This window comes from Hemiscyllium ocellatum, chromosome 19 (genome assembly GCF_020745735.1).
Source record: "Hemiscyllium ocellatum isolate sHemOce1 chromosome 19, sHemOce1.pat.X.cur, whole genome shotgun sequence".
NCBI lineage: Eukaryota > Metazoa > Chordata > Chondrichthyes > Orectolobiformes > Hemiscylliidae > Hemiscyllium > Hemiscyllium ocellatum.
Genome location: NC_083419.1, coordinates 25,781,763 through 25,798,075, shown reverse-complemented (window position 1 = coordinate 25,798,075; position 16,313 = coordinate 25,781,763). Strand labels below are relative to the sequence as shown.

Below are 16,313 nucleotides of genomic sequence, written 5' to 3'. Positions count from 1 at the left end.
GCTGCCTGAACTGCTGTGCTCTGCCAGCACCACTGATCCAAAATCTGGTTTCCAGCATCTGCAGTCATTGTTTTTACGCCATGGCCAACTCCAGACCAGAATTAGATGTGTCCCTTGACTGTAGTCCCCCTCTGACATATGGACATGGTAATTTATTTGCAGCAAATGCAGTGTGTTTGCTCCCTAAACTCCTGGTACATGCTGCATATGTAACATTGATGTAACCATGTCCAGCCCATGACTGGTCAGTTCTCCCCATCGTGACAAGCTGCCTGCTTCTCTCATTATGCTAAAAAGCAATGCAAGCCACAAAGCAGCCTCTAAGGAAGCACAAATTGAATGAGTGTATAGAAGGCAGGATAAGGACCATAAGATGCATCCTCATTAGATGCATGTATGTGTCCCTGCATGAAAGGCAACAAGACAGAAGTGTGCAAGTCATTTGTGTCCCTGAGTTCTAATGTAAAGTATTGAAGGGCCAAAACAATGTGTGAGCTGGCTTAAAGGCTGGCATGCTGATGTGATGAGGTGTATGGTTTGCTACTGCTGACTTCCATGGGAAAGGATAAAGGAAGGTAGCAATCATGGAGCATACAGGGACATTGTGATGAAGAACTGAGACAAGCGTTCGACAAGCTTGAGGTGTCTTTTAGCTTCTCTGGCGTATATTCTGGGAATTTGTCCACTCTAGAAAAAGAATTGGAAATGGCACTAGGGGAGTTAGGCTCCTAATGAGATGCAAATAAAGTATTTCTTGTTCAAAAGCAAGATTGTGAAGTTGTCATTTAAAGCTTTAGGGGAAATCAGAAAATAATTCCTTGATGCTGAGATTGCAATTTTTTCATTCTAGCCAAACTTTTCCACCTTTCTCACCATTGCCCATGGCACATCAAAGAAGGAAAACCCATCTGTAATTATCCCAAACTAAATAAACCATAAAGTAATTCTACCTCAATGCTCAGTATTTTAATACTTTAAACATTAAACAGTTTAAATCCTGATTGAAGGTTCATGAAGCCTATGATGGTTCAGAGAAGATTTGTTGTAATTATGGTATTAAGCAAAATCAATTCAGAATGTATGCAGGATATTGTTACACATTAGGACCAAAGTAATGCTAAATGGACGTTGTAGAGTTCAAAATATTCAATATCTTTGCTTTTTCATGGTGGCATAATGAATGATGAACACTCATTATTACACTTTTGCATTTCAAATTTTCCTGATACTGCTAATAAATCATGAAACATGGTGGATTGCAATTTCTTGCAACTTTGCTGTGTGCATTTCACTATTATAGTTATGGAAAGCTAACATACTGTTTATGGCCATAACAAATCTAGTAAAGAAAATTGTCCAGCTGTGAGATTCAGCTGTAAAATTGCTTGAAGTAAAATCAATACTCTCAATCTGAAATATACATTCTAAAAAAGCATAAAAATATACCATAAAAATATGAACATCTGTGAAAATGGATAGTTTAGGGCTTAAAGAATAGACCCATACTGAAATTTTAAAAATAAAAATGTGAATAAAACTCAATAGTAATAAAAAGTTAATGATTCTAGTTGAGAAAGCTCACTCAGAAGATTTTCCGCCTTTGTTTTAAATTTAGAGAGCATAGAAATCATAAAAGTAAATTTCAGGGGCCTGAACAGGGATTCTATTGGAGTCTTTCAGGTTCAGTGAGACAGCTACTTATTGGAAAGGGCATGTGGAGGAAAGCATCAGTTCAGGTGCATTCCATTTATGCAGCAGCACATGTTTGCCAGAGATCCTGGTATCCTCCCACCCAACCTACCATTTTACCCCTGGCCTGATGAGCAGGGGGTGTAGGGAAGGCTCTGTGGCTTAGCTATGGAGCTAAGTAAAACTTAAGAATTTGTTTTCTTACTTTAGAGGTATTCAAGAGCCCAAGCTATTTGCCTGATCTGGACCTCTTAGCACAGTCAATGTTGGGATGCCAATATACCTTCACACGTAATGCCTGTGGAATAGCCCTTCCCCCTACTCTTGTAACTTACCTTTTTCCATTGCAATACTGAAAAGGTTCAGGACATCTCCTTGGACTCGGGAGGAACTTAGAGTGCAGATGGAACTATGATACAAAAATAAGGAGGGCATGTTTTGATAAGGACATAAGAAATCTTCAAGGTGATATTGAGCAAGTGGCCAAAAACCTGGCAGATGTCATTCCATGTGGGAAAGTGCGTGGTCATGCACTTTGGTAACAAGAGCCAAAAGAAAGACTATTATTTAAATGAAGAGAGATTCCAAAAAGGATGCAGTGTAGAGGGATCTGGATGTACTTGTCTATGAAATGCAAGCATTGTGATGCAGGTTCAGCAAGTAATTAAGAAATTTGCCATATTGTTAGGGACTTGGTGTTTTAAAACAGGGAAGTCTTGTTACAACATGTTACAGGGAGTTGGTGAGGTACAACCCAAAATGCTTTGTGCAATTTGGTCTTTGTATTTAAAAGAAGAAACTACTGGCATTGGAAGTTGTTTAAAGAAAATTCACTAGTCTTGACTCCTGAGGCGCAGGAGTTGACATCAAGAACAGCAAAACAGGCTAGGTCTTTAATCATTAGATTTTAGAAGAAGGAGGGATGATCTTATTGAAACATTAAAGATTCTGAGGGGCTTTGGGTAGATGTTGACAAGATGTTACCACTATTGCGAGAATCTGAAACTAGGAAGCATAGATACAAAATAAGGGGACACTGAAGTGTGGAGAAATGTTTCTCCCGGAGGGTAGTGAGTGTTTGGGATTCTCTACCTGAAAGAGTTGTGGAAGCTAAATGACTGAAAACAGTTAATTGGGGAGTTACATAAATTATTGAAATATCAAGCAGTTAAAAGGGTGTGCTGAGGTGGCACGTAAAAAGAATTGATGCCTGGAGCAAACCCAGCCATAATCTTGCTGATGACAGGACAGGATCAAGGGGCCAAATAGTCTATTGCTGTTCTTATATTTTTATGTTTTTATGCTTTTTGTGTCATGAACATTGTCATAGTTTTTAAGAATATATATCTAAAATGTGTGACAATTTAGTCTAAAATATAAAAATATGCTTTCGCTTTTCATAGTAATAATATTTGTTGCATATGCTTTATGCTACTTCTTTGTATATTGTGTCAACTATAAACAAATGCAAAACTTTGAAAAATCTCTACATTACAGATTACTCAGTTATAGGAAATCCCTCAAGTAAGTGGTTGCAAATTTCTAAATTGTTGTTCATAGCTGGATAAAATTTGATGTGGTTTCGTTTCTATTTTCTGTCAGATTAAAAGACAAGCAATATAAATCATAAAAGCATGACCAATTGCATGGTAACTGGAGAAGGGCTTTTTTTTGTCTCCCTCTGGAGAGAACCTTACATATCTGTGTTTCAGCTTTGGAAGCAATGTGGGCTTATTTAAATTCCTCGGAGAGCAGGACAGAATGATAATACTTTCATTGCATTTGTTTTTTATTCCTAATTCCAAGAAAGAACTTCAAGTTCCACAAAAGTCCTCAACACTTATCAAATCTGCACATACTCTTTTAACCATCCCTTCAAACAAATCATCACTATTTAAATATTTCCTTATCAGGCCTATGTGCCTAATTCTAAAGAATTGCAGTATCTTAACTCTAGATATTTTTGAGTTCAGTATATAATCCACAGAGTGATCTGTATGTTTGTGACGAATTTTGAAATAAATGATATGATTTTGTAATTTGTCTTACTCAATCTGTTCCACAGGCCCATTAGCAAGAAGTCATTCTTGCAGCATGTAGAAGATCTGTGTGTTAATAACAACATGAAGTTTCAAGAAGAATTTTCGGTATGTCTTCAACAGTTGTCACAACATGCCAAAAAGTTAGAAGCTCCACATGTCACAATTTATGTCTAGTTGAGCGTATGTGAGACAAGTGAGAACCTTTGCCTTGATAATCAATACCCAATTACTAAGTTTAATGTTTATACAGTAACATTACACTAATTTTGACTTTTCACTATAGGTGGCAACCTGATTGGAATCATTTACCAGCCACTTCCATGTAGGCAATCCTCTGCAGACCACCCCAAATTGACATTTTTTTCTTTCTGGGGTGCCACTATATGTGTTCATTAGGCAGAGGGTAATGCTACAAAGTTCTATTGAATTATTTGTAAAATTCTGTTATCCTTGCAAGAATCAAGATCATTTTCAACGCACCAGTTCCCCATTCAGAGCAACTTTAAATTTAAATTAAAATTCCGTTTTGAATCAATGGCAGTCACTCTTACCTCACCTCTGGTTTCCTGCTATGTTTCATAATTCTGTGGAAATTTTGGGGCCTCTGCAGTAAAAACCACAACAACAGCTTAGGCTAATGTGATGTAGCCCAACCTCCGAATACTGAGCAGTAGAGGCAGATGCAGTGGATAGAGATACTAGTTCATCTCACTCACCTTCTCACTCAAATGTGGGAAGGATGTGCCAAAACCCAGACAGGGCCAGTCAACTGCCAGAGCATCAGGTATAATGCAAACAGTTAGCTCAATTAAATTGTGACTCAGTACAAGGCTACTTTCATCCCATAAGAAATATTAAGTCATTTGATGTACCCACTAAGCAAACCTGGAAGATATAATAATGTAGGTGCACAAACTATACATCATATTATGTCATCAAGAGGAATTGCACAGGGCAAGTAACACTGATGGCGCATTTGTTACTCACAGGGTGACAAATGGGCTGCAATTTGTATGAATATTTCCAGAGAAAATGAGGTTTAGCAACCATATTTTTGTTCATTCCCTCTGGCTTTCACTGTCATTGGGATGCAACTGTGTCTTCTTGTCAACCTGTTTCATGACTACGATCTTGCAAAATCATCTAATGTCATCTAATGCTGCTGCTTGCTTTCTGTGTAGATGATGGGAGTTAAACAGTCTGACATGGTTCCTCCCAACAGGTTGGAGAACTAGTGGGAAGTCAGCATTACCTCTGTAGAAAAGCCCAACAGATTAGATGCCTGCTTAACTAGCTAGCGGGGGACACCCCCTTGAGTTAGGACCCTGTTGGTAGAAACCCCATCCTGAAAGAGCTGCCAGTGATCAGAGACTGACAACCGCTGATGGTGCTCCAGGAACTTCAGGAGGAATTGTTGCTGGTTCCTGGACTCAAATGAGTGGGGGTGGGACAGGAGTGACTGCAGGGGGCTCTGGGACACAGGCAGTGGGGTGGTTTTCATTAAGCTCTTCCACAATACCCCTACCATACCAGGTTCCCCAGTCAAAATGTTTGACAATGAGGGATTCGTAGGTTTGTGGGAACCTTACAGGGTTATACTGGCCAGCCTTTAAGAGATAGGAAAAGTCATGTAGCTCTCTTTGATCCTTGAGAAACTACTGAACTTAATTGGATTGTCAATTAGCTTATTAATTAGCCTCATTGACATCTTGCCGTAAGCGAGCAAGAATCCTGCATCAGCCTCTTCCATGAGGTTAATGTCCAGCCACGCCCATTCCTATGGTTCCTGCTTTGATGGGATGACTAAAATCAATCCAGAGATTTATGAATAAGTTGGCTCTTCTGAACTGTTCAGTTCAATTTATATCTTTAAATGGAGACACTTGTACTCTAGTCATGCCTCTCTTCTTGAATATCTCTATATGTCTGTTTATTAATCTCTCCCTCTTGGGAGGGATGTGGCCTTGTGTATCATTATACTGGGCCATGAGAAATCCCAAAATTGCCTGCATTAAATCCGAAGCTGTGATGGCTGGCCAACGCTGTCTGCTGGGTAACACTTCCTGCACCATTTGCGTGAGTGAATACGAGGGCAAGATATTGTGTTATCTTTAGAAATAGTATCCTCGTCCTTTGTATTCCCACTCTTCTCTTGTATTTTAGCCATCTAGTGTATTCCAGTCATGCTTCTGCCATTGGGGCTCCTGTCAGTTGGTCCTTGCATGGTTATTTCTGCCATGCAGGCTATCCACACACAATATAAATCAACTGTCCAAACCTATTTGCAAGTATGTATCATTTTTCATCTTCTGGAAAATAAAAGGCTAACATTCAAAAGAAGCACACTTGTGTTCCACTGTCAGTGATACCATATGATTGTGTCTTTATTCATTTGTGACATTGCATCATTTCTGGTCCATTCCTAGTAAACTTCTAAATGTGATAGTAAGCCACTTCTTAGACCATTGCATGTGGTGAAGAAACATCCATAGTGCTGCAATGAAGGGAGTATTTAATCCAGTGAAGAAGCAGCAATATATTTCTACACCAGGAATAGTCTGTAGCTTGGTGGGGAACTCACAGGTTGTGGTGTTCTCTTGTACCTTCTGAACTTGTCCTTCTAGGAAGTAGAGGTCAAGAGTTTGGAAGGAGTTGTCAAAGGAGCATTGGCAAGTTGCTGCAGTGCAAGTCAATGTGCACACTCTTGCCACAGTAACTCATTAGGAAGGGTGTGAATGTTTAGGATGATGGCTAATGTGCAAATCAAACAACATGCATTGTCCTGCATGGTGTCGAGATTATTGAGTGATGGAACTGCACTCATCCAAGCAAATGGAAAGTATTTAGTCACATAACTGACTTGAGCCTTGTAGACCATAGATAGGACTGGGGAGTCAGGATGTGAGTTTCTTGACAAAAAAATTCCAAGCCTCTGATCTGTTCTTGTAGCCACTATTTATTTGGTTAGTCCATTCAGTTTATACAGTACAGTTTCTGATCAATGGTAACTCCCAGGTTTCTGATGCTGGAGGATTCAATGATAGTAATGCCATTGAATATCAAGAGAGGATGGTTGGATTCTGTCTTGTTGGAGGTAGTCATTGGCTGGCAGTTGTGTGACACAAATGGTAGCATGCAACTCATCAGCCCTCGCTCTAACATTGTTCCAATCTTACTACATATGGGCACAGACAGCTTCAGCATCTGAGGAGTTGCAAATAGTATAGCTTATGCAATTGGTGGTGATAAATTCCCATCTCTGCTCCTGTTGTGAAAGAAAGATAATTAATTATGCAGCTGAAAATTTTGGGGTCCAGAATACCACCTTGAGCTGGTAAGAATAACATATAAAGTTTAAAATATATTTGTATTTTTTCTGTTGAGAAGGTGAAGACTTGGTTAGTCACTTTTAAAATTTCATTCCTGAGCTTGGTGCAGTGATGATGAGAGGTCGGGAGGTTAGTTTTGGTTGCATACATTTTGATGATGTTTTCTGACCTTTATTTGAAGAGCTTGGGTGTTAACAGTTAAGTACACTAATAAAAATGATAGAAGAAAATGAAAGATGTGCTGTTGCCTAATAACAGAGATTCAGACATACAGAGAAACACAGCAGTCCAGAAAGTTAGTCAATGTGTGATGTATGCTCGACAATGAAGGATTACTGGACACGGTTTAGGAAATCCATGTAGTTGCTCTGAAGTAACTGTGAATTTAGTTTGCAGTTTGCATTAGGTGTCTTGATGAGAGACACCATTGAAGGAATAAACCATTTAGAGGTTGCACAGAAATTCACCTTAAAAAGCCAGTTAAAGCTATACCTGTATGTGTTTGATTGAAGTACCATTGTCTGGAAATGGTGGTTACTTCACTAAGATTTGAGTGTTTGTAAGAATAAAAGGAATAGAATGAGTTTGAATTATTTTCTGATTTCTGGAATGATGTTTTTTTCCAATTTTATTTTAGTCTGGTATAACATAGTGCATGTCTTTAAACCTTGTATTATGAAACCAATTCATATTTAATATTTCATTTTAAGTACTTCATTTTGAAAGAATATGGAGATGCCTGGATTTTTTTAAAGGCTCAATGGAAAAACATTAGCACTTTTTTTCAAGCAATTCCTCTCAGAATTATATGATTGTGATAATTGTTGGCGTTGGTTACTTGAACTCAATTCAGGAAAAAACTCCTGTTTTTGACTAGGCTTTATAGCTAGCCAGTATAAACAGTGGTTTCAGGCTTAGAGTTTTAGATTTATTTGGGAAAGGTCTTCTAAGAACAAAGTGTTCGGCAAAAGTCTCCAGTTTCTGATGCATCTTTGTGGTGAATTAAGTGTGAAACCTAATTGTTCTTATGGAAGTCAGTGATAAAATGAACTTCTCAAGATTGTATTTCCTGAGCTAACTATGTCTGCTAAGACCACAGAAAAAAACTGTAACTTGACCATATGTGCAAGTCCACTGGATGGACAGACTTTGGAACAGTCTATAACTTTTTTTTGACCTCAGTAAAAAGCACCCTTGGACAGAAAGGGTGGAGAAATTTGTTTATTTTCCAGTGTGTGTGCATAACACACAAATCATGTGTGTTAACCAATTCTGCATCTTCATTGGATAGGTTTTGTCTTATAATAAATCACTAATGTTTACCAAATAAATTTAGTTGATGGATCTTTTCACAGAAGAAAAGCACATGAGTGGCCTTATTAGGACTTTGGTAAAACACTTTAAATTTATGTTCTGACTAGTGCAGTAGTGGGACTAGAGAAAGACAGGGCACTGCTCTGCTCCCACATTGGATATAAAACCTGTTAATAAATTATTTTATTCTTTCAGTTAGATGTACACCGACAATCTCTTGTGAACATATTCAATCACTGGCCTCCATGGTCAAAAATAAAACAGAGTTAGGATCTAACAAACCAGGTTTCACTCTAGGATCTGACTTGTCTGGTATTAACATCAATTGAGATCATAACATTGCCAAGTGCCTAAATTGATGCTGGGTGCTCCATCCAGTTTTGTTTTTAAAATTTTTCTTCTGTAACGGATTGAAGCAATTGGGTGACTTGCTTAACCATGTCAGAGAGCAATTAAGAGCTGAAAATGTGTTGCTGGTCAAAGCACAGCAGGCCAGGCAGCATCTCAGGAATAGAGAATTCGACGTTTCGAGCATAAGCCCTTCATCAGGATCTCTATTCCTGAGATGCTGCCTGGCCTGCTGTGCTTTGACCAGCAACACATTTTCAGCTGTGATCTCCAGCATCTGCAGACCTCATTTTTTACTCAGAGAGCAATTAAGAGTCAACCACATTTTATAGATCTGAAGTCTACGGAGGCCTCCAGGTACCTTGCCTCAAGGACATGAGTAAATTAGGTGGGATTTTATGACAATATAGCCGTTTCATAGTCACTGTTACTTGGATTATCTCTTTACCGTAAATTTGTTAATTAATTGAATGTGAATTTTGTTCGGCTCCACTTCTCCCCTATAATCTGAGTGACGTGTATGATTGACTCGTCCTGGTGAACAGATTATTGGATGTTTAATCCACTTGAATTTTGGCATAGGGAAATTATTCTATTGAATCTACTCCCACACATTCTCCTTTGGTTGGATGGAATGCTATATATGAAGTCCTCATTAGATACTAGATGACAAGGCAACATTTCTGGATCTTGCTCAATATGGTTGTTCTCCCAGCAAATTGAGGCTACATTTCAGATCCAAAGAAATTTGGGGACCCCAATCTTTCACAATGACTTTGATGGCAGGTTAAAGGAAACCACTGACTGGTTCTTCAGGGCTTACTTCACTTTCTGCAAGTTATAACCAGAAACTGGAGAAGCTGTGCAGAAATTCCAACTAATCACCTTTCTCAATGTACTCCAAATTAAGATGCTTCCACTTATTTTCAAGACTGTCTCCAATTGATCTACTTTTGCATCAGTAATACTGCCATTTAAAATACTGATTCTGTGACTACTCTTTTTTAATCAGTGGAAATATTGAAATTTAAGGCAGACATATGAACAGAATCAGGAGTCTTCCTGCCACCAAATCCTTTGGATCATCTGATTATGAAAGAAAAGATGTACAGAATTTAGTATTAGTGACAGTGGTCCTACCCACTTATAGGAAAACTGGTAGGAATCTCACACCACTTTTTAATAGAAGACCTGATACATTTATGAGGAAATCAGATAGTTAACTGGACACTGCGAGGCCTCCTGTGAGTCTAAGGAAATCTCAGCCCCAAGAGTTGCTGACCATTCATAGTCCAAGGAAGTAGGTAGCCTGCATTGGAATCCCCTTTCCTGTAAACATACACACACACACACGTTCGCACGCGCACACGCACACATGCCAGAACTTGTCAGGTGGTCTTCTGGAGGCAAAGGAGACCCTAATGAGTCTCTTTACTCCCTGAATCTTCATTAATCCCTGTGGGGCAGGGATATTTTGATTGAAGTGGCTCATTTCTAAACCCAATGGCACTCATTCTATATGGGACAGTGTTCCTGCTATCAGGAGTCAGATATGGAGATTGTTGTGCAATCATCCAAGCCTACACATCACCTTGCTCACTCTAGCAAGCTCTCTGAATTTTGTTGGTATTCCAGTTTTAGATGTTGTTAAATTTTTCTGCCTATTATGTTTGCTTAATTATAGTACTTAAGTTGCTATAGTACTTAAGTGATACATTGTAAACCAATTGCAAGGCTCAAAAGAGGATGCTTAGCTTAGTTTGGAAACAGATCTCCCTAGCAGGAAGTTTAATAGTACAGGATTCATGGCTATTCATGGATATTTTTATCAGTTTTGATTGCCAGAAATGACAGTCTGAAATATTTATTTTAAAGGAACTCCCCAAACTAGGTCAAGAACTTACATCATCTGATGCTGACTTGCCCTGGAATCGAACCAAGAATCGCTTTGCAAATATAAAGCCCTGTAAGTTCTGTTAAATTTTTCGATTAGATTACTTTTGCAGAAGTATTACCTGAAATATTTTTCAGAAATGTTTCAATTAATATGTGAAGTTTCAATTTTCGAGACAATGTGAGTAATGGTGCAAAAATTATGATGTATTGTTCTAAATGCTATAAGCAAATATCATTTTATATCTGATCATAATAAATATCAGTAAAGTTCTCCAGCTAATTAAGTAAAATGATGTTATATATTTGAGAAAATGCTGTATTTTATATTAAGAACATGGGGACAACATACACAAGTGTAAAATCTGTTCTGCAATTGTTCTTTATGTAATATTTATTCAGTTAGATTTAAATTCAGGATCGAGGATCGGTGCTACAACAGCCATCTTTTCCCCAGAAAGACAATAAGATTTTTGTTAAAGATCAGTTCTATCTCCATTTTAGCATATTGCTTTTCAAATCAAATATTTACTCATCTGAAAGTGTTAAAAAAATTTGATGAATTAGCTGATTCTTGTTTTGTCCCCTCTATTATTTGTTTCTAATTGATTTCACAATCATGAAGCACATGTTGAGAGGTCAAGTGAGAAATATGTTTATAATTTTTGCCAAGGCTGTTGTCAAACTGACCACTAGGAGATGCACAGGAGCTGCTTGGAATGACTTAGTCTCCAGTTTTCTTTTCCTTTCTTTGATGGAACGACCTGGCTTCTGCTTGCTGCATTTTGGTAAAAACGCAATTCTGTCAATAATTCTCACCAAATACAGTTGAGGTCTTTCAGTTTGGTTCTCAGTTAATAAGTTGGTAAAAAATTCATAGCAGCCTAGTTCTTTTTGATAACTGTGTTGGGGATTACAATTAGCTTTGTCACACAGGCTGAAGACATTAATTTCAGCACCTACCCTGCTTCTGTAATGAGATTATGGGTATGTGTAGAAGTGGCAATCTGGGCAGACAACTATTATGCCGAAAACACACCCAGCTGGCACATACAATACCCTGCCTGTTATTTTTTACAGCCATCAGTGTACATTAATTCAAGTGAAACAAATGAAAAGCAGTTTATGATTAGTATTGGTAAGGGAAATGGCCTAGTGCTGGGACATGGCTAATGCTATTATCACTGGACATTAATCCAGAAACCCAGGTAATATTCTGGGGACCCAGATTCAAATCCTATTGTAGCAGATGGGGAAATTTGAATTCAATGAAAAAATCTGGAATTAAGAGACTAATGATGACCACAAATTGATTGTTGGAAAAACCCATCTGGTTTACTAATGTCCTTTAGGGAAGGAAACTACCATCCTTACCTGGTCTGGCCTACATATGACAGCAGCCCCAGAGCAATATGGTTGACTCTTAACCCCTCCCCCCACCCTGCCCTGGGCAATTAGGGATGCGCAATTAATGCTGGCCTAAACAGTGTCACTCTCATCCCTTGAATAAACAAAAAAAAGTAGTGATATACACTGTTAGTAATCCTGAACAATGCATTTCCCAATCAGATGAAATTTTCCTAGGCATTGAATGACATGGGCATTGGTGAAAAAGTCTTATTTTTCCCCAGTGTTAAACGGTGAAACAGGATTCACATTAGTGAGCAGTGAGAGGTCTATTTGTATGCATTCTCATGAATTAACATACCATTATTAGCTAATCTCACATTATTTATGTTACTTTTCTCATTCTGCCACCTGCCAGATGAAAAATAAATAGTGATTATTCCTGACATGAAAGTCAAATGTCCGCTCTCTGCTTGCTCCTCTGGATCTCCATCTCATACACCAGGCACCAACATTACAGGGAACCTGCTGTGGGCAAGGTTCACAAGCACCGCCTGTCCACAGATCTTGGCTTCTGACACACGTCAGTATAATCACAGCCTCATGGCACATTTCCACTTAGAATATGATTCTGCACTTCAGTACTGCACTTTGAGATACACAATCAGCTCTCAATGGTACGCTTAAACCAAGACATATTGAGTGCAGCGATAGACATCCATCTCATGGATTCAACCAGGGTGCATTCTTGCTTGGTGTCTCAGCACTAGCCTTTTTCCTTTTTGAGTGCTCGCAACATCCCTGCCTTACTCTTCCTTGCCTTTTTGTGCCACGTCCCTTCAACCACAGCTGAAATTCTAAAAGTAGTTGTTTATTGTCTTGCCTTTTAGTACAGTCACAAAGACAAGCAGCTTGTTATTAGTGACCAGTAAAGGAATAGACCCGTTGCTGTACATTATTGTGCTCACAGCTTCACCATGTGCCATCAGTGTACACAGTAAACACACTGCAACCAAATCAACCAAGTGAGTATGTCTAAGTCTGAGAGTCAAATCAAAGGAAATTCTCTCTTCAGTCAGGCTCAGTAAGTCAAGGGTAATCTCCAATATCAGTCCAGGTGCTGTGATGCAATCAGTCATCCCTTTTTGGTGGTAAGATCCATCCAAGGATGCACGGGAGGTCAGTCAGAGCTGCATAGAGATCAGTCTGGGATCTGGAGTGTCATCAGTTGGTCTATCCGTCCCAATCTGTCAAGAGGTGGACCACAGTCAGTCCTGGGGATCCATTCACTAATATTCAAGCGGCAGTTATTAGGGGACACTGCTGGGAAGGGACACTGTGAAAGTCAGTAATGGGGATTAGAAGCAGCATACAGAGATGCAGTGGGGATGACATTTATGAAGAGGAGTAACTTATAAATAGACATTTGTAAAGGGGAGGTAGTAGGGGTAATTCAGGAGTGGTTTTGGTCCTGGTAGTGATGAAGTGCTGAATGTAGGGCCCCCCACTGCTCATTTTGGCTCTTGCTTCCCTACTGTGGGATTTTGTTTTCCTGGAATGAGGCATCAGAAGAGTGAGATGAATGTATTTGCCACAGCTGTCAGGGATGACGTGTTCCGAGACAGTGGATCAACCGCACAGAAGCCATGTTGAAATAGATTTTTGGGATGTTGGGATAGGTCAGAGCATGTTAGGGAAAGATTTCAGTGCTTCTCTCCACCACCCAATTGATCAGTACCTCCACGTCCCTTTCCACAAAGTGAAGTGCCAATTTTCTCTTGTCTGCCATGTCTGAGGAAAATGCTATAATTGATGAAATCAATGTAATTGGTCTCTCACTGAGTCATAGAGATGTACAGCACGGAAACAGACCCTTAAGTTCAACTCGTTCATGCAGACTAGATATCCTAAACTAATCTAGTCCCGTTTGCCAGCAGTTGGCCCATATCCCTCCAAACCCCTCTTATTCATGTACCCATCCAAATGCCTCTTAAATGTTGTAATTGTACCAGTTTCCACCACTTCCTCTGGCAGCTCATTCCATACACGGACCATCTTCTGCATGAAAAGGTTGCCCCTTAGGTCTCTTTTATGTCTTTCTCCTCTTATCCTACATCTATGCCGTCTAGTTCTGATCTCCCCTACCCCAGGGAAAAGACTTTGTCTATTTATCCTATCCATGGCCCTCATGATTTCTATGAGGTCACCCCTCAGTCTTCGACACTCCCAGGAAAACAGACCCAGCCTATTCAACCTCTCCCTATTGCTCAAATCCTCCAACCCTGGCAACATCCTTGTGAACCTTTTCTGAACCCTTTCAAGTTTCACAACATCCTTCCAATAGGAAGGAGACCAGAATAGCACACAAAATTCCAAAAGTGGCCTAACCAACATCCTGTATAGCCGCAACATGACCTCCCAACTTCTATGCTCAATGCTCTGGCCAATAAAGGGAAGCATAGCAAATGCTTTCTTCACTATCCTATCTAGCTGCTTCTCTACTTTCAAGGCGCTATGAACCTGCACTTCAAGGTCTCTGTTTAGCAACACTCCCCAGGACCTTACCATTAAGTGTGTAAGTCCTGCTAAGATTTGCTTTCCCAAAATGCTGAGGCTGAAGCACACATTGTTGCAGGTTGTATTTTGACAATAAACAGAAACTTATTAAACAAAAGGAATGAAGACAAAATAGAATTAACCAACCAATTTATTATAAACAAATTCAAAGTTTTAAACACACAGTAGAAGTAAAATCTCATTAATCTCAAAACACTCCTTTACAAGTTTTAAAAATTCCATTGTACAGTTCCCAACAGCAACCCTTCTACAATACTTGAACCAGAATCCCTTGTTCTAACAGTTTGAAACATTGAAGATAACTGCACCTTTAACTCTGAGATTGGAACCTCAGATAGCTTACTTCTGCAGTCATCATACACTTGGGTTTAAACTAACTCAGCTTCCAATCCTGTTCAGGGTTTTATCCAAACACTTGCAATTGGTGACTGTCACTAACTCCTGGCTTTAAGGTGACTGAATTTTACTATATTCTAGTCTTTTCAGGAGTACTGTTTTAACCATGTATCTCCATGCAAGCACTTCACAAAACTGCTCCACTCAAAATAAAACTCAAACCAGAAGTCTCCCACTCCATGCCATGGGTGCATCTATCCAAATTTAAAAAAATCTTGGGCCAGAAATGTGGAACAGAGACCTTGAGGTACAATTTTTCCACCTTTCTAGATCATAAAATTCCAACGTAAATAAAATCCATTAAGCTGCCAAAGTACTTCTCATGAACTGTTCTAAAACAAATGACTGTGGCTATAGAAATACTAATCAGTTAACTATTAACTTCAGATGCACAGAAAACTCTTATGTTATTAACTCAATTTTCAAAACTCAAGATAATATTCAAACTTTATGTTAATCAGATTGTTGATATCTACAAAGCAACATGTCATGTGGCAAAAAAACACATGTTATTTCAAACAGTTTTTTGACTTTTTATTATGGATTAAAACAAATTAGACAAAATATTGATATGAAGAAAGAGAATGAAGTGAAATTAAGGAAATAATCTTAAGAATTCTTTAACTTGAAGTTAGACTGTAAAGTTTAATATTATCCTTATTAATACCTTTTTTGTGTTTTAAGTTACTAATGAAATTATATTTCGCTTAAAGCATCTGGAAACAATAAGATTTATGAGAACTTTAACATCAGTCAATTTGAACCTTTCAAGATGCAAAATAAGTTTAACATTATAAAGTGCACCTTTAATATCACTTACGCAAACATTAAACTACAGGTGCATGAAGCAATATATTTAATACCTTTTAAGATTTGTAATCTAATCCAACTGCTCAATCAATTTAGCATTCTTTACTTTTTATTCGCAAAATGAAAAGTTAGAAATGTAGAATCTGATTTCTATAGAATGTAACACTGTATTTCAGGGGTACTTATAAGTATACTGCAGTAAATCAAAAAAAATCTAAATCAAGTTCATCATGAAGCCAAGGCTAAGATCTTAGCAGAAAACAGAAATTGTCAGAAAAACTCAGCAGTTCTGGCAGTGTCTGTGGAGAGAAATTACAGTTAATGTTTCAGGTCGAGTGACTCTTCTTCAAAAGGTTCTGAGAAAGGGTCACTCGACCCAAAGTTTTAACTCTGATTTCTCTCCACAAGCCAGGCTTAGAATCATAGAGTCATAGAGATATACAGCATGGAAACAGTCCCTTCGGTCCAACACATCCATGCCAACCAGTATCCCAACCAATCTAGTCCCACCTACCAGCACCCGGCCCATATCCCTCCAAACACCTCCTATTCATATACTTATCCAAAT

At 38.6% G+C, this 16,313-nt stretch overlaps 1 protein-coding gene across 1 annotated transcript in view; it reads left to right on the top strand.

The window, feature by feature from the left end:
* ptprq (protein tyrosine phosphatase receptor type Q) overlaps positions 1-16,313 on the top strand; it is a 181,552-nt gene that overhangs the window by 150,908 nt on the left and 14,331 nt on the right. Inside the window, exons 43-45 of the mRNA XM_060840057.1 lie at positions 3,187-3,213; positions 3,755-3,836; positions 10,598-10,688. Coding sequence (XP_060696040.1) covers positions 3,187-3,213; positions 3,755-3,836; positions 10,598-10,688 — 200 coding nt within the window. The remainder of the gene's footprint in view (positions 1-3,186; positions 3,214-3,754; positions 3,837-10,597; positions 10,689-16,313) is intronic.